The sequence below is a fragment of the Aspergillus ochraceoroseus genome (genome assembly GCF_002846915.1).
Source record: "Aspergillus ochraceoroseus IBT 24754 chromosome Unknown P175scaffold_1, whole genome shotgun sequence".
Classification (NCBI taxonomy): domain Eukaryota; kingdom Fungi; phylum Ascomycota; class Eurotiomycetes; order Eurotiales; family Aspergillaceae; genus Aspergillus; species Aspergillus ochraceoroseus.
Window position 1 is genome coordinate 3,407,762 of NW_024468476.1, and position 20,127 is coordinate 3,427,888.

Sequence of the window (20,127 nt, forward strand, 5' to 3'; positions counted from 1 at the left end):
CTTGTCATCAGAGTACTCCATACGGATCCAAGTCTTCCTAAGATTCAATTCTTAAAAATTATAATAATTATAATAATAATAATAATAATAATAAATTTTCCCATCCCCTACATTCTCCTTTTCTCATGCATTCATGTATCGACCCAGAATATGACAGCTCCAATGGATGGCGATTCTCAGCCCAGCCATCTGTCGCCTAGGGGAAGATACGTCCGCTGCAGTAGTCTCTCGATAGTCTGATCCAACTTCACTCGTCCCTAGGTAGGATATACTATCTAGTACCCTAGTTACAAGAATTTATATCCACAGTGAACTGCCTCCAGGAGACATTTATTATGGTACCCAATCACTCCTTTCCGTCCGCGCATGTCTGTATACTCCGTGACGGACTAACTGCTAGTACGACTGCCTCGGTAGGATCTCGGAGGAGTCGTTGTACATACATACACTGTACATATCATATGTGACGGGCACTTTACAGGTTTTTTTGTTTATTTGTTGTTTTCTGAGTTCTGAGTTTTTGTCCCGATTTCTTCACACGAGGGTTGAGGTCTGTCTGTCCTGCGCTGGATTCAATGGATTCTTACTCGATCGGTACGGATTCCGTCATACTAGATATGTCTTCCTCCAGATCCTGAGTCGTCAAGTTGAGATTAACTGCTGCACGGCGAGAGCAACCGCGTGCAGAAAATCAGGCGCCTTTTTGCCTGGGTTGAAGAAAAGCATGTCTCGCCAGTTCGCCGGCCGTTTTTCTCACATCGGGATGCCAGACCAGCATTTGCTGGGCGAGATCCAGAAACGCTTCCCGCTCCGCTCCCTCCAGGAAGGAAACGGTGTCGCCTAGTTTCCGGTCGGGGATCAGGTCTTCGTAGAGAAAGCGACCTAGGATGAATTCGTGAGTCTGTGAAGCATTCGCTCGAGATAGGGACCCCCAGTGATAAATACCAGTATCGTCAAAGAATGGCCCATAGAAGTACTCCTCCACGGTCTTGCATACTCTGCCGTCTTCGCGTCTGACAGGTTCCGGCCACGAGTACTCTCGCATGTAGTGATACCTTTGTATGATCTCTGGAGGGGGTGGGCCAAGCAAGGCTATCATTTCGGCGATGTGTAGTTTCGCATCGTAACGACTGTGTTGATCGTGGATCTGCCGAAAGAGCTCTTTGCCTTCGATCATATCCCACAACTGGTCGGGCATTAGTGGATGCAACCAACAACCTTGCAAAAAACGGGACGCACCAGAACACCAAGGTTCCAAATATCCGCCGGCATTTGCCATCCATTACCCAGTATCACCTCCGGCGCGCGATAGTGGCCGGGCTGAATAGGCCACACGCCCCAGTCGTCGTCTTCCTCGAGCCTGGTTGCCAAGCCAAAGTCGACCAGCTGTGGGATACTTCTCAGGCTTTTGAGTGGCCCGAAGTCGTGACGAGACTGGTACACTGGTCGTCCCGTCGAATCAATCTTGAAAGCCATCGGGGTTTCAAGCTGGAAATCCATGAAATCAGCCAGCACGGCTGGGTCCTCGAACGAGACCATGATGTTTTCCAGCTTAAGATCTAGGCAGCCAGCCACCTGGGCTCAGTATCGCCGACGGGACGCAAGGCCGAAGATGAACTTACCCGTATGAACTACCCTGCATTCTTTGTGCAGATAATCAAGCCCCGTAAGAAGAGCCCGAATGTATGTTTTAACAATGGGCAGTGGCATCTTTCTACTGTCAAAGCGCCGCTGATACATTGACAACGGCTCCCTCATAGGCGGATACACCAGACACGAATGAGAACCTTCTGGGCCTTTTACTTCAAACGAGTCGAGTAACGGTCGGATAAGTGAGTGACCGCGATGCGATGGGTCTGCCGTGGAAATGTGCTTTTCAATCTCGCGCTCATGACCAGCGGAACTCGCATGGTAGGTATTGGTGATTTTAAGTGCCACGACGCTCTCTGGCTCTTCGGTATACCTGGATATTTGTTAGAGACAGAGAGTTTCGAATTGAACAGAAATTATTATAAGGCTACCCTTGCAAATCACGCGCGAGCCAGACTGTCGAAGACACGCCCCAGCCAACTTTGACCAGGGTTTGGTAACGATCAGCGAGGACCTCTCCCGGCTTCGCTGGGTAGAAGTACTTGGGATTGTATACTGGCGAGATCTCTTCATCCACGAGTATGCCAGGTGGTAAAGGTGGCCCCGGAGAAGGCATGGGAAATGGTTTCTTGCGCCGCAAGGCGGACAAACGAGGAATGGACCTTATAGTGTTCATTACAGAGTTGCTTGCTGTAAGCCGATAGAGAAGGTGATAACTATCAATAGTTGTACGAAGAAAAAAAATCAAGGAGGATGGCTGGTAAACATGGTCACGTGGCACAGTAAGGCGAATATCCCAGCAGCCAAATGTAGGTACTTCGCTGGGGGACAAAACCCAAGGGAAGATGTATCACTGCTAGAGATCCAGCTGGTGCGGCGTATCTGTAGATCAACAGCGGTAGCTCCATGACAGAAAGTTGTTGATCAAAAACTATGGCCAACAATGATGTAATAAGATGTGAAACATGTCCTATAAATATATATAACAGTAGCATCATAGAGGTTGTATATCACGATATAAAAACAACTATACAACTTGTTCTCTAAACTTCCTACTAGGTCCTGGTGCTATTAGGAGGTACAAGGTTAATGGAAGCATTCATTCAAAGAATAGTAGAATACACCATGGCTGTATCAGTGGAATCATAGTTCAGTAACAGGGCCAATGGTCTAGCGAAACATAAATAATCACCGCATTTTAAAATCACAGAGCGCCAAGTTCCTTGAGCTTCGAGATCAACCCGTCCACATCCTCAACCTTGCCACCACCCTGTCGGGCTGGGGGTTCTATTACAGACAGTTAGAATCGATGATTGCGCATTGCCAACCCCAAGGAAGGATTAGAGAGAGAGAGAGCGGAAACACGTACCAGTAACCTTCAGAGTCTTCAAACGCTTCTTATCATCTACCCCAAGATCCGCCAGCGTCTTCTTCTCTAGCGGCTTCTTCTTCGCCTTCATGATGTTGGGCAGACTGGCATACCGAGGCTCATTCAGCCGTAGGTCCGTGGTAATAACCATGGGCAGCTTGGCCCGGAGGGTCTCAACACCACCATCAACCTCATGAGTCACCTCAATTGTACCCTGATCATCCTTGACCTCGACCTTACTGGCCTGTGTTGCCTGCGGCCAGCCCAGCAGACCAGCCAGCATCTGACCCGTCTGGCCCTGATCACCGTCGATGGCCTGCTTCCCGAGCAGCACCAGGTTGATGTTCTCCGATTTGACCACGTTCTGCAGCATCTTCGCCACAGTCAAAGACTCCAGGCCGCCGTCACTGCTGTCGGGAACGTCCACGTGGAAGGCGCGGTCGGCGCCCATGGCCATGGCGGTGCGGAGGGTATCCACGCATTTCGCGCCACCGGCGGAGAGGGCGAGAATGTTTTCGACCTGCAGGGGACCCTTGCGTTCACGGAGACGAACGGCTTCCTCGATGGAGAGCTCATCGAAGGGGTTGAGAGAGTGCTTCACGCCGACGGTCTCGACGCCGGTCTGGGTTTTGTTGATGCGAGGTTTGATCTGCGGCAATTAGTGGCTGGGTCCGTGATGTATGCCGCTGGTAAAGATCCAAGATAATATAGAAAACCTCCATCGTGACTCTTCGCCGAAGACGGAGCAACAAAAAGCTAGGACTTACCGCATAGTCGATCACCCGCTTGACGGGGACGAGAATTCGCAATCCGCTGGCCATTCTGGGAGGTATATATGCACTTCTTCTTCTCACTCCGAGGTTGATTCAACGATTGAATGCCAGGTTGCGGGGGGAGGGGAGTCAAAAGCAGTAGGGGAAAGAAGATGATAACCGAACCGGGGGGCAGAAAAACGATCCATTGACTTGTAAGCGGAGAGCTGCAACAATGCGGGCCGAGTTGTCCAACCACATTCGCCTTCAGATTCAATTCACCCGCCTGCAACCGAGGTTTACTTTTGCAGGGTCGATACATCCCGGAGCTGGAGACTCCGTACGTCGAAATTCCTGGTGTCTATGAACCCTATCTATATACAGAAAGAATACCGCATCTTGTTGTGCCTGCTGCTCTACCAAGTTTCCTGCTTGTATCGTCCGGTTTTTTCCATCCCTACCAAATACTCTTCTGCTTCCCGTCGGCTGAATCGCTGTGTATCGACGTCCCCGCCAAACTGGAATGACTCGATTAAGGCCTCGCGAACAGCCTGGGGCATTCGTCCCGAGGAGCCGCAAACATAGACAGCGCCGCCCTTGTCATGGAGCAGCTTGAAAACCAAGCTGAAATTCTCTCGGATAACATCCTGGACGTAAACCTTTCGTTCTTGGTCGCGTGAAAATGCAGTCAGCACCTTGAGTTTCACGAGAGAGCTCAATTGCTGCCACTCCGCGTCAAAGAAGAAATCCGCGGCCCGGTTGCGACCGCCATAAAGAAGAAGCGTCGGCTCAATTGGAGGGTCGACGCCCGGGTTCTCCTCCTGGTATGATTTAACGATCGCGGCCTTCTCCCAGAGCATCGACCGTAATGGTGCAACACCTGTACCGGGGCCGATCAGCATCGTCGGGCCAACCAGTTGGCCAACGGAGGAATTCAGCCCGCCTCGTTGCAGCTGGACCTTCATTGTGCTTCCTGGACGGAGCGTTGAGATATACTTGGTGCAAACCCCTTCTCTGATTTTTTTAATGACAGTTCGATACTTGACAATCGCAATTAGGAGCTCAAACCGCGCTCCTCCTTCCGGGGTCCGTTTTAGTTCTCCGCCGCTGGCGATGCTGAATTGTCTTCCTCGGAAGATCGGAAAGACTGATGTTGCATGCTGCCATGGGATTTTGACCGTGTCGAATTCATGCAGAACTTCTAGGATACTACGTCTGGGTCGTGTGGTGTAGTCCCAGAATTCCTGGATGAACTCGGGGTTGGTGAATTCCAACAGTCGTTCCTTGTGCATTTCGTAGCCGGTGTAGTGGGCTAGTGACGAAAGAAAAGCCCTGCGGGGGATCGCTCGGATATCCAAATAGTTGATAACAAGCTCGCGGAGGGTGAGTTTTGGATGAGATTCAAGACCGTGAATAGGCGGAGCTGGTAGGTCCTCAATGGGTCGTGCGTTGTCGCTTGGGACGAGAGAAACTAGTTGATCAGCTTGTTCCTCCCACCCCAGCATCTCAATGAGGCTCTGGGCATCCTCTGGTGTATTTTTCGGAGTGATGCATATCACGTCCCCGGGGGCATAGGAGACTGCATCAGGTACAGTGAAGATAAAATGCCGTACATCCTGCCAGTGCGATGCTGGTGTAACACGCTTGTTTTGGATAAGGGTTGCCGTGAGGCCATCGTGGATCGGCCGCTGGTCATAATCCAGTCGGTACGAATCCGGAATATCTGTAGATATTTTCGGATCTTCCGTGTTCTTAGGGGTAGGTGGTTCAGAATCCGGAAATGCGTCCTGGCTTTGCAGCTGCAAACCCCATTTTGGTGGAAGTTGAACATCGTCCGGTATCGGATCCTGTCCCCGAGGGAGAGGATACTTCTCCAGCAAGTGCTTTCGCAAATCCGTGAGCCAAGGGATGAATGTACCTTCAAGCCTATGGCGATAGTCAGCATGCAGTGAACAAGGGTGATAGTTCAAACAAGGCAGGGGGACACACGGACCCTTCTGGATGCTGCTGATCGGCTTCTCCACCGGGGTATATCTCGTCTGCGCCGAGTTGCAGCAGCCGCTTGTACAATTTGCGAGCGGCCCAATTGAATCTTCCAAAGTCAGAATGAATCAACTCCATATGCGGACTGGAATAAACGTACTTGGGATACGAACTATCACCAAGTCCAAACCATGTAAACCTAACCCCACTCAAAAAGGTCGGCGGGAGTTTCTTCAACAGCAATGATCTCCAAAACGTCCTCGCATTGGCGGGGAGATCTCCCTGCCCGGTGGTTGAAACCACAAAGACCACTACCGTGTGCGATTGCAACGAGTCCTGGGAGTCATGAATTAGCCAGAAAAACACGATAGCAGAGAAAGGTAACGAACTGCCTTGACATGGTTTAGTGCTGAGACATGAGTCGCGAAGTGAAGGCGCTCCGCCAAAGCACCTATTTCCTCGGCTACTTCTTGGGCATTCCCAGTTTCGGAGCCGTAAAGGACAAGAGCAGAGCGTTTCTCTGATCCTGGTGTCGGTTGACTCTCACTCATCCTGTCCAATGCACTTGATCACTAATAGGCGAAGTTGGTGCGACTCCTAACTGTTGCCCGCCAAATGTTGACTCAAATTTGTGGATCGGAATGCTCCGCGGACCGGGTGATGTCATCCGCAGATCGGACCAGTACATTTTGGCTTCATTTTGAGAGCATCTACCTAGGTACATCCCAATGTTATATACGCGAATAGATGCGCTATACACTATACTTATCCTGTTATGCATTCTAATACTAGTTTGTATGGGATTGAATCAATCTGCATCGACGCATAACCCCCCAAAAACCCCACTGACCGAATCGATCATTGAAATGAATTTCGCTTCTTAATGTAGATGCTAATGAACCGCTCATAGATAATCACCAATCCAATCAAAACAACACGGGTATCTGTAGAAATGCGCCTTAATATGTATCCTCATCACCACCGCCACCACCTCCATCTCCAAACCCATCATCGCCGTACTCGTCATCGCCCCCATCGAAGTATTGCTCGGCGTTATAATCTCCACCCATTTCGTCCTCATCGTCCTCGAAGTCATCATCCACAATTTCTTCCTCTTGATCTTCGTCTGCGTCAAGGATATTCCCTTCTACCTCTTCGTTCTCCGCCCCCTCACCCTCCTCTTCTTCGCCTTGTCTCCTCCGCTTGGCCTCTTCATCTTCTTCTTCATCGTCCTCGAACCCTCGCTTGATCCCACTAGCCGCCCCCTGGAGCACGTAGCCATCTAAGACCGCATCCGGTTTGAAATTCGGCTGAATGGTCGTCCAAAGATCACGGGGGAAGAATTTCATCACTGAAAGAGTCACAAATCAGTTATAAGCGCACATTTCCCTTCCACAGTGGAGACGCGACGGATGGGAAGAAGGGAGGGGGGAGGGGGGGGGCTAAATAATTAAAAAAAAAAAAAAAAAAAAAAAAAAAAGAGAGAATTTCCATACCATAAGGCCGCCCCTGCACCTTCGGCACTAGCCTCTTCTTCTTCTGGTATTTCCCCGAATAAGACGGCATCCCGTTAAACGGATCAAAGCTCGCACGCGCGCTAACGAATCCATTCGGACCAGGCGAGGACCCCAGAATCGAGTAGTATGGACCATCGTGGAACCGTTCCCGGAGAGTGCGATACAAATCAACCTGGATTTGTTCGCGGGCGCTCAGCGGTCTTGCGTGCGGGATAGCATATTTCTAGCGGGGATATCCATAAGCAACTGATTAATCTCGGGGGGGGGGGGGGTGGTTGGGATTATATATCATGGTTTTTCAAGGACCGTGGGTTGTTGTTCTTCCAACATACCGGGAAAAGGGGAGTAGGAGCCGTGTCTGGCTCTCCGCTTGGGTCTGTGGTATCCCAGGTGAACTCTGCCCCGGGGAGTTTCCGGCCTTTCTTGGCTCCGAACCGCGACATCGTGAGGGTCGTAGTGGAAATTACCGCTGCATGTGTTAAACCTCGGCGGAGGAGAACTGATGGAGATGCGATGTGATTACTTTCGCCGCATAGAAAAAAAAAAAAAAAAGTCCCGAGCGGAGCTTAGACTCACCGCCTTTGAGCGGGGATGCTGACAAATTTGGAAATTTAGGGTTTTAGAGTTCTGCCCTCTGACCGCCTGCTGGAAAGGAGTTGATGTATAGATCTGGTGAAACTAGCAGCTAGTTTGCATGCATACTTATGGAGAAGAAGTTTTAATTAATATATCATTAGGCATAAAGTGTTGTAACTTCGTGACTCTTCACATACCCACGGTCTCGACCTGTGCCACTGTCTGAGGCCCAGGACCCGATGGGCCGTCTTTTACGCGCTTCTCCAGTGTACGCACGATGTCCCCAAACCCTGAAAACTCTTCCTCTATCTTTTGAATGGATTTGTACAAGGCAACCAAGACCTCGTACTTGGCGGTCGCCACTTTCCACACAGCATTCTGGGGGTCCGCAGCCCCTCCCGCGACGAAATCGGAGTAGGACCGTGGTGGCTTAAATAAATAAGGTAATAGGGTGGTCAAAGCTGGGGGGGTAAGAGCAACCCATGCACCTGACGAAGGCAGCATTCCTTCGGTAGCTGGAGACAAACGGCCGAGTTGTTCCTCGGATGGAAGTTGGTATCTAGCGGTACCAGGAACGGACGAAGTGACCTCCTCTGACAGAGGGTGCCAGTTGGCGGTGACAACGGCCTGCATGAAAGAAATCGAAGCCAAAGAGAGGTTCTTCATTGCCAAAACATCAGCTGCGGCGATAGTATCTGCCCAGAGCGATGGGCGATGATTTAAATAGGCGAAGTAGAGCACACGGGCCGCCGCGGCTTCTTTATGCCAATCAGTTGCGGTTTGGCCGGATGCGTTCAACTCCATTGAGTCGGCAAGCTTTACTTTAGGAGGACCGTGGAAAATCTTTGCTAGCGCATCAAAGACTTCTTGGATTGGTGGGTTTGTTGGCAACGCCATCACTGGATTTGTGCCTTTTCTATTGGCCTCTACCAGCAATACACGCGGGAGGCAGGCAAGGACATTGAGTTGCCCACTTGGAATGGGGCCATGAGCCCATTGCGAAGAGGAAATCATCAAGGATGCATCGACGCGGGAAACAATGCGATCCAACAGCGCAGGAGGAATTTGTAAGAAATGGTTCGGATAGAGCTGCGCATATTGGGCCACATAGGCCATGATAGGGCCGCAGAGATAATTGAGGTCTATGGGATCTAACTTCGATTCATCCACATAGTATCCCAACAGAGTACTATGCAACTGGTGTGAAATGAGAAAATCAAGAGCTGGCGAGGAAAATGTGGAAGTTGACTGCATAGTGGTGTGGGACATCAAATTAGGGGCTTCGATTCCAAGGAGATCGCGGAAGAAATTCAACTGCGTCATATGCATCAGCACATCGTTCTTATCGACCATTTCACAGGCCGCAAAATGCAGAAGACTTTGGCTCTTATGTCTAGCTTCCACGTCCGCGATCTGAGAGCTTGAGATCAGGTCCCAGCGCAGCTGGCCTGCTTTTACAAGGAAACCCATTAGCCTTCCCTGAGAAACCGTCTTTTCTCGTTTCGGCAGGCTTCCGGGTCCATCGTCAGTGAGCGAGCAGAACGAGAATAGACGCCCGTAAACGTCCCTATCGGTGAAGACTCTTCTCCACATGAGGCCCTGTCCACCGGAAGAGTCTTCTGGATGCCCTCCATTTTCCAGATTATTAGCTAGGTCAACCTCTAAGAGTGCCCAGAGCGCATCGAAAGCTGCTTGGGCGACGGCGGTTGAGGACGTGGAGAGCCAAAGTTCTACCAACGATTTAACCAGTTCGGGATCTCCAGCAACGATGGCAGCATCGCTGGGCCTATGACCGGCTTTGCTTAGCAGGGTGAGGGCTAGGAGATTGACGGGTGGTGATGGAGCACGGACGCCAGCTATGAAATCAATGGGGGGGTTGACCGAGCGGAGTTCGGCGAAGCTAAAGTAGGCGGCAGCTTTGATACAGAGTGTAGTGACAGGAGTAGGGTCTTCTTGGAGAACAGGCAAGAGTTGCGACACCTGCGTTAAAAGCGCTGCCGGGACTTGACGGTCTGTACTTTCTGTAAGCTCTAATTTCAGCTTGTCTAGGAGGGTCTCGTCGAGCTGGATGGTGGGATCGTCCTGAACTTCTCGTAGATGAACTCTCACTTCATTATATGTCGACGGAACTGCCATCCTGACCACGGAACTGAGAGCAACTTTTGCAAATAGATGAGCAACGGGTTCTTAGATGACATTCACCGCCACGTCTACCTATGTCCAACGATCAGTTGAGGAAGATCGTGAGAATCGTCGGGGTCGTTGGCGGGGAAGCTCCTGTGGCGGATGCAAACGAAACAAACACGCACCACAGCTCCGCCCTCTCGATGTCTGGGGAGATAGATCACTACCTACTACACTGACAATTCTCCGGCTAAACGAAGCCAGAATTCCCCCCCCCCCCCTTCGAGAATATTTGGAGAGGGTTTCTTTTTTGATCATGTCTGACCAGCAGGACTCTCTTCTCTCCCAGAAGTCATCCGATTCGGGCCTCCACATCCAGCTGCACCCGCTTACCCTGCTCACTATCTCCGACCACATCACCCGGCATGCGGCACGGTCTCAACAAGGTCCAATTATCGGGGCGTTACTAGGCCAACAAAACGGGCGCGAGATAACGGTAGAATACGCATTCGAGTGTATCGTGGTGGAAAGCCCCAGCGGCGAAGCGCAACTCCCGAACGACTGGTTCGTTGAACGAGTAAAGCAATGTAAGCGGTCGCGTATAGATGGAAAACCATCATCAATCAGCATCCCCAGATCCTAACCGGGACCAGTCAAGGATGTCCATAAAGCGCCAACTTTAGACCTCATCGGATGGTGGTCAACGGCTCCTCCCTCCGGCCCTACTGCATCCCACCTCCCCATCCACCGCCAGATCCTCCAGAATCACAATGAATCCGCCGTATTCCTCGCGTTCCATCCTTCACAGGTACAGGGGGCATCGAAGAATGGGGGGAAACTACCCTTGACTGTGTATGAGAGCGTTTACGAGGGAGAGAGCGTTACCGAAAGTGGGAAGGCCATGCAGGTAGATGGCGAGGAACAGTCGTTGAATATTCGCTTCCGAGAGTTGCCTTATACAGTTGAGACGGGCGAGGCGGAGATGATTGGCATCGATACCGTCGCTCGAACAGCCAGGAATGCAGCTGCTGTCGAGACATCAACTACAGGCACCGGTGCTTTGCTACAGAAGGATACTCAGAAGACTGAGGCTGACAGCAAAGACCAGTCAGCTAGCACAGTTTTACTTTCGCCAGAGGAGGAAGAAAGTAAGTTTTACGTCCTGAATAAATACCCCCCCCCCCCCCCCCCCCCTTTTTTTTTTTTTTTTGAGTCACCGCTAACTTGTTTACTACAGTGATTGCTAGTTTAAATACACGCCTGAACGCCATCCGAACCCTGGAATCCCGAATCTCCCTAATCAAGTCATATGTTTCCAGCATATCTCCTGAATGCCGAGATACCCAAGCCAACCCCGATACATATTTGTGTCACCCGATTCTCCGAGATATTAATTCCCTTCTTTCTAACCTTTCACTCCTCACACCCCACGAACAAAGTGCCTTCTCGGTAGAGACCCTCGCTCAGAGCAATGACGTGCACCTGGTAGCTTTGCTTGGACAGCTTAGCCAGAGCATCAAGGGTATGCGGGAAGTGGGTAAACGTACAGCCATTGTGAACAGCGTGAGACGTAACGCTGTGTCTCGAAAGGCTCAAATGTCCATGCAGAGCCGATATGAAGATGACATCATGGCTCGGGATGGGATGACTGGCTGAATTAGGTTTTTCTCAACGACTGGAGAATGGATTCGATCCTCATGATTGGCACCCTGAATCTCATAATGAACGTCGTGGTCCCGTAATAAAGATGACGGCTAATCGACGAATAAAGAAATTAATGAACCTCGTAAGAATACATCCATAAAATCTAAATAAATCATCATATATACTTGAAGGTGGCTTAAATATACAAGCTCAGCATATTCCGTCATCATGATTGAGAGAAAAAAGGAGAAGAAGAAGAAAAAAAAAAAAAAAAAAAAGGACGCCCAAGACTAGAAGGGTATAATCTCAACAGCCATTTCAGATCATACCAGGATAAGAAAAACAAAACACTTGGTATGAATGAAGGCAAGGACGCAAGGTGGAAGAAAAGAAGAAAAAAAAGGGGGAAAAAAGGAAAATCATTAGGTAAACAATTCAAAAAGACAAGACAATCATTACACTTCATCACGGTCTACCTTCGCGCATGCTGAGAGTCATTTCGGTAGTGTGATGATGGGTCGTAGGAATCAGGTACAGGGATAGGTGGCTGCACTTGTAACTCTCCCGACGAAGGGAAACGGCTATGTTGACTAGGATACTGGCCAGGTGCGTTCCCAGGAACATGGTAATAATCTTGGTCGGAATCGGATGGGGTCCTCGACGGGACACGGTGTGCTTCTTCCATAGGAGAGTAAGGTCGAGAATGGAATCCTGATTCACCCAAGGAATCATTGACTCGGAGGTTGGGGTTATAGAAACGATTTTGCTCCTCTTCGTAGGGCGGGGGAGCTAGCCCCAGGTCACCACTTGATGGGGTTGGTTGAGCATGGGAAAGTAGCACCTCCCCCTCCTCGTCTGGAGCACGGCCGTAACGACTCGAGGTACTACCGGCTATTAGGGCGCCTGCTCCCTCGTAGCTAGTCGGGTTGGCCTGGGTTGCGCCTTGCGTCGGATTCAGTCCGATTGTTTCAGCTGAATGTTGATAACTCGGGTCCAGTGTCCGCTTCTTCCGGCCGACAAACAGCCAGCGCATGCTGCGGCCCACGGCCCTGAGGAGGTCAATAGGGTTGAGGGCGTCGAGAAGAGCGCCCATGCCCCACCGACCACCATGATAGGAACGTTTCCCGGCCCCGTATAAGTCGGTCACTTCATCTGATTGGAACCCAATCGAGTATGGCTTCCACGGGAACGCCCAGATATGCAAAATAGAGAAAAAGGCCATTTCAACACTGATGATTAAATTTGCAAGTCCGACTTTTAGATCAGGAGTTGCTATTTTTTCCGAGGATTTGATGACGTTAGAAGAGAATAAGAAGGAGATCAGACTCTAAGAAGGGGATCAGTATGCATGGTCCAAGACCGGTAGACACAAAACGGGTCTGATCTTACCGTCTGCCAGAATGAAAGGAAAATGACCAGCTTGATAGAGGCGATTTTCAGGAAAGGCGAGTACTCGCGGATGTCACTATGGATCTGGACGTAAAATTGAACGAGACAGTACATTGCGATTGTGACCGCAACACACTCAATCGCTAGGACCTATTTCCAAAAAAAAAAAAAAAAAAAAAGAAGAAGAAGAAAAAAAGTTAGTGTAGCTCCCTGAAGATAATTTGCAGTCAATCTTACCCAAACATGGGCAAATGCGGGACTAAGTGATTCTTCACAGTACACTTCGAATTTTTGTGTAACAACGGCAAGAATAGTCATAAGGACACGTAGAAGGCAGTACTGAAAAACGCCAACCCAAATCACCTATGTCAAGTAGTTAGCACCCAATGATACAAACAAGCGTGGCAATGCGCATCGTGGGGTCCGTACATTAAACCAAGTCAAACCACTCCGCGGAACCCTCCAAATGCCATTTTGACCCCCAGTACATTTCTGAAGCCAAGGGATAGGCCAGACCCAGTTCTTCGGCTGGATTCCACGGAAGTATTCCTTTTGGCTGTGTAGGTCCGGAGCGATGTAGTGACACAGTAAGGCAAAGAACGCAGAGATCGTGAACGCTTCGTAGCAGTCGCCGAGAACGGAGTAGTAGACGGCATTTTTGTAGTAGAAGGTACTCAACCAAGCGACGAGGGAATAGATGGGGATCATAAGCAGGATGCGAATAATACTGCGACAGTAACACGAGCGCCACCGTTAGCAAAGGGGGCATGCCGGCAGGCCGGTTACGACGAAGGTGATTCAACTTACTGGCGCTGCTCTACGGGTTTGCTGTAATGTGTGGCATGGAGCATAATCAGACAAAACGAAATCAACACCGCAAGTACTGCGAAACCACCGATGATGATGAGGGAGAGCTCGTGAAAGGTCAGACCGCCATCCCACAAGTCGATCTCATGGACTATTGCGAGGTAAGGGAGCGGTTAGTTAGCGATCACAGGGAACAGCGTCAAGTCCCGTCTTTGGAAAAAAAACAAAACAAAAAAGATCCGGGGACAAAGAGCATACTGGTCTCATTTTCTTCCGTCAAATTACACACGGGCCAGCCCATTGTGGCACTGGATGAAGCCCTGAAGCTGAAGACAGGGGAGGAAAAGTGCGGGATTCTTGGAAGGAGATGGATGACGGGAAACGAAGTCTCCCTGTATCTTATCCACTATGTATGGCCTTGGCGGAGTGGCGGCCGATCGATTGCCTGAACCCCCTGGAACCACCACGTTCTTGAAAAGTTACACGTTGTTGCTTGTTCGTACAATCGAGATTCGCCAGGGAGGAGTGACAGAAGTACAGAGTAGGAGGATGAGAATGAGAAGTAATAAGCTGCCCTGTGAACGAAATGCTGACTTGATCTGGCGCTCACCTAACCACTAGTACCTAGGTCCTATATTTATGTACAATGAACACCCTTCGGAGACAGCAGATATCACTCCTGACAACCAATAAAAGCAACCATAAAAGAGCCACAAAGACAAGACAGCCAAGCTTCAGACAAGCCTGGAGAACGGTCGGTCCATTTGCTTACTGCTCCAGCCTAAGAGGATCTAAGTGAAAATGGAATTTCCTGTTGATTTACCTGGAGATTCCAAAGCAACTTCATATGATGTAGAGTAGTATAGCATCATCATGCATCTGTCGGATATCCCGGGAAAAAAAGGCGTCAAGGCTGCAGTGTGCTCATTTGTTGATTCCAGATTACGCTGCGAATTGCAATCCATAAAGAGAACATCCTCATGCCCACTTACCTACCGCATGCATTGTGGCGCAGCAAGATATCGTGTCTGACATTGGGATCGACTAAAGATTGTTCCCTGATTTTATCGTCGCTGGCTATACATACAATAATACACATAGTCATCTAGGCGCACCCCTTCTAATTATTATTCCACGGACAGAGTGGACTGGTTTCAGGCCAGTAGGTTTCTCCTGCAACTGTCTTATAGTGAAACCGGGCGCGTTAATTTCTTCCGCTGGAATTCAGGTTAGGACAACTCCTCTATTGGCGCCGCTATGAGGAAATATAGCAGCCAGTCCCAGACTACCTAATTAACCTCTTGTGAAAATACTATTTGATAAGAAAGCATTACTCCAGTTAAAGACGCAACCGATATCCAACTTCCGGGCTCCGGGTAATGCAGCGGCTCTGTCTGGAGCAAGCTGATTTACATGTCTTTTTTCTTGGCTAGTGATTTAACTTCTTGAATTTTGGATATTCTTCTGCCTGGACTGGTGGGGACAACCATGGTTCCAATGACACCAATGCCCACAAGCGGCTCCCGCTGTGGGTTTTCTGGATGGGCCACGCGGAAACCTGGAGGTGATCGAGAATAGAAGTATGTGTGTAAAGAATGCCATGATACAGATTGATGCCCATCAAGATAAATGTGGCTACAAAGCTGAGGGGCTATCTTTGGGACTGAAGAAAATCAGCTTTTCAACTATCGTAGCGTGAAATGTCGATGAGCCCCAGTTCAGTATACTAGAGATTTTAGAGACCAAATCCAATGCTCTAGTTTTACATGTGGTCCGCCACATGTCGATATTGGTCATGCAATAGCTGCCATCAACCTCATTCCAAAAATGAGCCCAGAGCTCACAGGCAGGTCCTTCCGTGGTTGCGGAAAAGGTAAGCAGCTGGCAAGTAGTGCTTGTAACGCTTGGAGTCGCTGTGTTTGGTAGCGGCCCCTCACACGCCTTATAAAGGGCCTTTAAGATTTCTATGGCTGACGCACCAGCCACGGCTGCCCGGTTTTGTGCTTGATAAAGATTACCACCTGTTGCACCGGATTTTGCTTCGACAAGGAAGAACGGGAAGCGTAAATTGAGTGGTGTCGCCCCAGGATCACTGATGATATCAAGAGTCTCCTCAAGGTCATTCAACAGATCTTTTGCATCTCTAACCTGACAAGATTGTAATGCATCTGCAAGTGCGCGATCTGAAATACCTACTGATATATCAGGGCGGGGGTTCTTCAATGAGAATAGGGTTATAGTCTTGTACTTCTTCAGGTGCGTTCACATCAATATAGATCCCTGCACGGAAAAGTGTTCGTGTACGGTAGATGGACTCGCTCAGCTTTTGTAGGCTAGAGGATCGGGATCGTGACAGAGATGATATAGAATGTGGAGACGCTGTATTCAGCCCTGCTGCCATATTGAGCTGTGCTAGATACTCCTCCTTTAATGGAAACCGAGCGTAAGGAGTTGGATCGGGAGCTAACTTGGCTTGCTTCTCAAACTCATGTGCCGAGAAAGTACGGTCCGCAGTTCGTTTCATGTTGACTTCTTGGAAAAGCCTCTGTCTGACAAGAGAAAGGGACACTGTTTTAGCATTGCGCAGACGGCATGCACTGCAATGATGATGAACAATGTTTGGGAAATGAGCTTACTAAATAATGACTCATCTGGGGTCTCTCAGACAGCTTTTCAGAGCGACTGATTAGGATAATGAAAGCAAGGAAAACCCTCATATCTACTAGTAAAAATAGGCCCTCGTACCTATCCTCCGGATATTCCTTTTACACACTAATCCCACTCATTTACTACAACAAGAAGGGCAATGAATGGCCTTGGCGCCTGTTTTTTGCTCGGTGGGGGTTATACTTAACTAGATGATGGATGCAGATACCTCATAGAGATAGGTATTTGTGTGTTTTCGATTCTCAACCACCTGATTATGGATGATGACTATGATAGTTCAAAATAAGTCATAAATATATGGGCCTAGACACTTTTGGACCCTATTCCATGAGCCTAAGTAAAGTACAATCCCTGATTGGCGTTAATGTAGCACCAAAAAAAAAAAAAAAAAGACAACTCTGCATGAGTAGCAAAGCAGATATAAAAAACCCCACGACATGTATAGCATAGATTTTAGACGTTAGTATGAGAGTCCTTCCGACTATCTCTCCTGGAATCAGCCATTCCTGCCCCACGGCCACGACCGCCTCGCCCACCACGTCCTCCCCGGCCTCGACCACCGAATTCGGGCCCAACATCAACGAAGAAATCCCCGTCTTCGAATGTAATACGTCGGGTTTTGTCTCCTCCCCGTCGGGGATATGACCCCTTCCGCAACAGGTCATCAAATCGGTCCAGGCGCCGATCGGCCAGATCTCGAGGAACGGGAAGATAGTAGAGTTTGGGCTTTGCGGCGGTGGACTTGAAGAGCTCGTCCAAGGGCTTGAATCCTTGCCCGGGTTGGGAGCCATGATTTGTTGTGGACGGGCCGCTGGGCCGTCGGTCCCTGCCGCCGCTCATTTCCGCGCGGGGACCGCGGGGAGGAGGACGCGCAAAGTCTTTCGGCTCTGGGGCGCGTGTGAGGTGGGTTCCTGCATCTTTTAGCCCCACCTCTTCAAGCACTGCGTGAACTCCGTTATCAGTTTGATCGTATTTGACCTCCCAGCGCGGAGGAGGGCCACTGCGTCCCCGGGAGTCCTCCTCTCTCTGGATCCATCCAGATACCTTGTCCTCGGGTATGAAATCCACAAAGAGACTCTTGCGATTCCGTTCATTTGGCCAGACTGTACCATGGAGAGAGGCGCGGGCGCGCGAGGCAGTGGCAACGTTGGCAAAGCTGGCAAAGCAATGGGTCTTGATGGGATCTAGATAGAAATCTAAAATCGCGTCCGGATTAGGGGGGGAGCCTGGGGCAGATGCGATGGCGATCAGATGATTTTTGAGTGTTGCAGGTTGTAGGGGGCGCATCAGGCCGTCAATGTATAATGCAGCAGTCGCCGCATGCAGGGCGGGTTCAACTGCTACATCTTCCATTTCAACATCCGGACGTGGTGATGCAGGCCGTGCCTTCTCATGCTCCGCGGGAGCAAAAAGACCTTTAAAGCGGACATCGTGCTTTGGAGGTGCACTCTTCTTGATCTGGGGTTCATCTTCCTTCGTAGTGCAAATTGTCTCTTGAGGGTGCTCTTCATGAATCTCTTTCGATATAGGCACGGGACCTTCCTGGCTGGGTGTTTCATCAATACCGGGTAATTTTTTGTCTTCTGCCAAGGTTATTTCCTCCGCTGCCCTGGCCCTTTTCTTTGCGAGTTCCTCTGGGTTAGGCGCGGGGCTTTGACTGCGACGTTTCCTTTTTCGACGATCCTCAATGATTTCATCTGTAGGAAGAGGGGTGGATAACCCGGTGCTGACTTCTGCCACCTGAGGCCCTGATGGGGAGGCTTTTTCGACAGGCTCGGGCGCCTGTACTTCTTCCTCTGCGATGGCTGTAGATCCCTCTTTGCCCACATCACCAGGAGCCTGCTCCACTGGTTTGGCGGTATCTTCAGCCTCTGGTTGTTTGTCTGTAGCCTCTACAGCAGGTTCTTTTTCATCCCCCTCGCTTGTTTCCTTGCTAGGTTCCTCTCTCTGGGCAGTTGGCTTGGTTGCAACGTCGGCTTGTGCAGGTTCCGGAACTGTATCTTCGACGGGGTTTTCTTCAGCAATCTCCGGCTCCGGTTGGGTTTCGTCAGTAGAAGGAGCGGTCACTTGTGATTTCTGTTCAGCATTCGCGTCTGGCGCCATTGCAGGTTCTTCCGGTTCCCCAGCTTGCGAGTCCTCCTGCGGAGGGGTTTCGACCGCAGGAGAAGCTTCATTTGCATCGCCTCCCTGTCCATTAGCGTCTTCTTCGAGAAGCTTGTTGACGATTTGTTGTTTAACCCTTAAACCAGTCTGGGGAATCCCACGTCGCTTCAGCTCCGCCTTCAGATCGGTAACCTTCCATTTCGAATAATCGGTCATGGTGACGGGAGGGGCTCAAAAGGGTCGGAAATTCGGATCGCGTAGAGCATATGATAGATTGCATAAGACTACCCAGGGGTTCTCATCGTTTGTAGCTGTAGAACTCGCCGTCTGGGAGGATGCGACGCGATGCTCTCCTGCGGTCGGGGAAGCTCCCGAATTGCCCTTTTTTTTTTTCTGTTTGCGGGAGCGGAAGGACTGACGGCGCTAATCCTCTTTCAGAAGGCCAATTTATGGCTTATGGAGTACGAAGTATTCAAATCAGCGCCATTCATCTCTCCCTCTTGATCCATCCTTTAAATTATCTCCTTGCCCAACATCACAATGCAGCGAGCCACGCGAAAAGCTTGGAGTATTTGTATCCCTGTTGCTCGCAGGGACTTGACTACGTTTCCACCCCCTCCCTACCGTACTTGAGAACCACATTTGTGCCGCATCGAACCATGTCATCATCACAGTGGACCTGCAGGCCAAGAGTGTTTCCTACTTCTGGATTCAAATTGCTTGATCAGTCCATCGAGATTGAGGAAGAAACATTGCCTACATACCAGCCCGAGAAATACTATCCAGTCAAACAGGGTGGGATACTCAATGATCGGTATCAGACGCTTGCCAAAATAGGGTACGGAGTAATTAATGACACTTGATGATATGAAGCCTGGTATCCGGCAGCTACTTATCGCCTTAGGCTAAGTATTGCAGATCTCCACTTAAAGAACTTGCTACTTCCCAGACCAGAGACAAGCTATCTTTCACGATTTGAAGAAGCTGAAGTTACAGACCCATCACCTAGGAGCTCTTGTATGACGCGTGGTTGATGAAGGGGCTATGAGAGGGACAAGCAAACAGGCTGTCTCTATCGCACCTGTTGATTCTTATCATGCGCTATTTTATATTTCCTTAAACAGCGTGCTCTGTATACCCATAACTGGTTTGTCAATTTGAATTATATATTGATGTATCTCCAAACCCTAATGCCAAGAGCTCTGATCTTTTTTGAGATATTACCTAGGTAGCTAGGTATCTTCTAATCCTATCTCGTCGTATATAGCTTATAGTAATTGGATCGGCTGGTCATTTCTGGACTTTACTCCGCATTGACGTATGCATCGGAACTGACTACCATCATCTCCTTTTACTTCCAGGCCCAAAGTTGGCATCGGTTTCTGCATATTTGCTGTCTGAAAACTACACAGAATAACTGTTGGGATGTTGGACCCTTCTGGACCTCTACCTATACTGGATCACCATTCCATTCACTTCCACCCATCACCCTGCAAACGCTGCGTAGTGACACGTGCGCCATAGTATTTATTTCGTCCCTTCATTCTACAACTTCAAGCATCTTAAGCAATCCTTTCCATTGCTTTTCATCCCAAATCGAATCTCT

General features: G+C 49.7%; 8 protein-coding genes across 8 annotated transcripts; 1 reads left to right on the plus strand and 7 right to left on the minus strand.

Annotated features, from left to right (window-relative positions):
• Positions 1-691: 691 nt before the first annotated feature.
• On the minus strand, positions 692-2,266 carry P175DRAFT_0506370 (putative protein kinase; the record flags this gene model as incomplete). The annotated part of the gene is made up of 5 exons (XM_040898192.1): positions 692-882; positions 946-1,186; positions 1,240-1,559; positions 1,623-1,963; positions 2,022-2,266. The coding sequence occupies 5 exons, from the start codon at positions 2,264-2,266 to the stop codon at positions 692-694; spliced, it is 1,338 nt and encodes a 445-aa protein (XP_040756184.1).
• Positions 2,267-2,447: 181 nt separating this feature from the next.
• P175DRAFT_0497899 (electron transfer flavoprotein subunit beta/FixA family protein) lies at positions 2,448-3,849 on the minus strand. The gene is made up of 3 exons (XM_040896389.1): positions 3,727-3,849; positions 2,960-3,608; positions 2,448-2,877 (listed from the first exon to the last, which is right to left on the minus strand). The coding sequence occupies exons 1-3, from the start codon at positions 3,778-3,780 to the stop codon at positions 2,795-2,797; spliced, it is 786 nt and encodes a 261-aa protein (XP_040756185.1). The 5' UTR covers positions 3,781-3,849; the 3' UTR covers positions 2,448-2,794.
• A 278-nt stretch (positions 3,850-4,127) lies between these two features.
• tah18 (NAPDH-dependent diflavin reductase) lies at positions 4,128-6,245 on the minus strand (the record flags this gene model as incomplete). The annotated part of the gene is made up of 4 exons (XM_040893150.1): positions 4,128-5,637; positions 5,705-5,803; positions 5,855-6,030; positions 6,084-6,245. The coding sequence occupies 4 exons, from the start codon at positions 6,243-6,245 to the stop codon at positions 4,128-4,130; spliced, it is 1,947 nt and encodes a 648-aa protein (XP_040756186.1).
• Positions 6,246-6,653: 408 nt separating this feature from the next.
• Positions 6,654-9,923, minus strand: P175DRAFT_0528306 (RPC7 family DNA-directed RNA polymerase III subunit; the record flags this gene model as incomplete). Its single annotated transcript, XM_040899598.1, has 4 exons — positions 6,654-7,045; positions 7,191-7,434; positions 7,544-7,680; positions 7,985-9,923. The coding sequence occupies 4 exons, from the start codon at positions 9,921-9,923 to the stop codon at positions 6,654-6,656; spliced, it is 2,712 nt and encodes a 903-aa protein (XP_040756187.1).
• A 247-nt stretch (positions 9,924-10,170) lies between these two features.
• P175DRAFT_0497904 (COP9 signalosome complex subunit 6) lies at positions 10,171-11,793 on the plus strand. The gene is made up of 3 exons (XM_040896390.1): positions 10,171-10,498; positions 10,565-11,059; positions 11,149-11,793. Exons 1-3 carry the CDS (start codon positions 10,228-10,230, stop codon positions 11,565-11,567), a joined length of 1,185 nt encoding a protein of 394 aa, XP_040756188.1. The 5' UTR covers positions 10,171-10,227; the 3' UTR covers positions 11,568-11,793.
• Positions 11,794-12,027: 234 nt separating this feature from the next.
• Positions 12,028-14,052, minus strand: P175DRAFT_0506376 (OSTA/TMEM184 family protein; the record flags this gene model as incomplete). Its single annotated transcript, XM_040898193.1, has 6 exons — positions 12,028-12,882; positions 12,945-13,094; positions 13,182-13,307; positions 13,374-13,671; positions 13,752-13,902; positions 14,010-14,052. 6 exons carry the CDS (start codon positions 14,050-14,052, stop codon positions 12,028-12,030), a joined length of 1,623 nt encoding a protein of 540 aa, XP_040756189.1.
• A 1,334-nt stretch (positions 14,053-15,386) lies between these two features.
• Positions 15,387-15,989, minus strand: P175DRAFT_0428618 (uncharacterized protein; the record flags this gene model as incomplete). The annotated part of the gene is made up of 1 exon (XM_040893312.1): positions 15,387-15,989. A coding segment is annotated over one exon (603 nt), but the record flags the coding sequence as incomplete, so codon positions are not given.
• Positions 15,990-16,851: 862 nt separating this feature from the next.
• Positions 16,852-18,844, minus strand: P175DRAFT_0497908 (SAP domain protein). The gene has a single exon (XM_040896391.1). The coding sequence runs from the start codon at positions 18,735-18,737 to the stop codon at positions 16,872-16,874; it is 1,866 nt and encodes a 621-aa protein (XP_040756191.1). The 5' UTR covers positions 18,738-18,844; the 3' UTR covers positions 16,852-16,871.
• Positions 18,845-20,127: the final 1,283 nt, after the last annotated feature.

Coding starts and splice junctions, on each gene's coding strand:
- P175DRAFT_0497899 (XM_040896389.1), bottom strand. CDS start 3,780: ATGGCCAGCGGATTGCGAATTCTCGTCCCCGTCAAGCGGGTGATCGAC. Junction 3,609..3,726: donor AGCGGGTGATCGACTATGCG/GTAAGTCCTAGC, acceptor TAATTGCCGCAG/ATCAAACCTCGCATCAACAA. Junction 2,878..2,959: donor GAAGACTCTGAAGGTTACTG/GTACGTGTTTCC, acceptor TGTCTGTAATAG/AACCCCCAGCCCGACAGGGT.
- P175DRAFT_0497904 (XM_040896390.1), top strand. CDS start 10,228: ATGTCTGACCAGCAGGACTCTCTTCTCTCCCAGAAGTCATCCGATTCG. Junction 10,499..10,564: donor CGTTGAACGAGTAAAGCAAT/GTAAGCGGTCGC, acceptor AACCGGGACCAG/TCAAGGATGTCCATAAAGCG. Junction 11,060..11,148: donor TTCGCCAGAGGAGGAAGAAA/GTAAGTTTTACG, acceptor TGTTTACTACAG/TGATTGCTAGTTTAAATACA.
- P175DRAFT_0497908 (XM_040896391.1), bottom strand. CDS start 18,737: ATGACCGATTATTCGAAATGGAAGGTTACCGATCTGAAGGCGGAGCTG.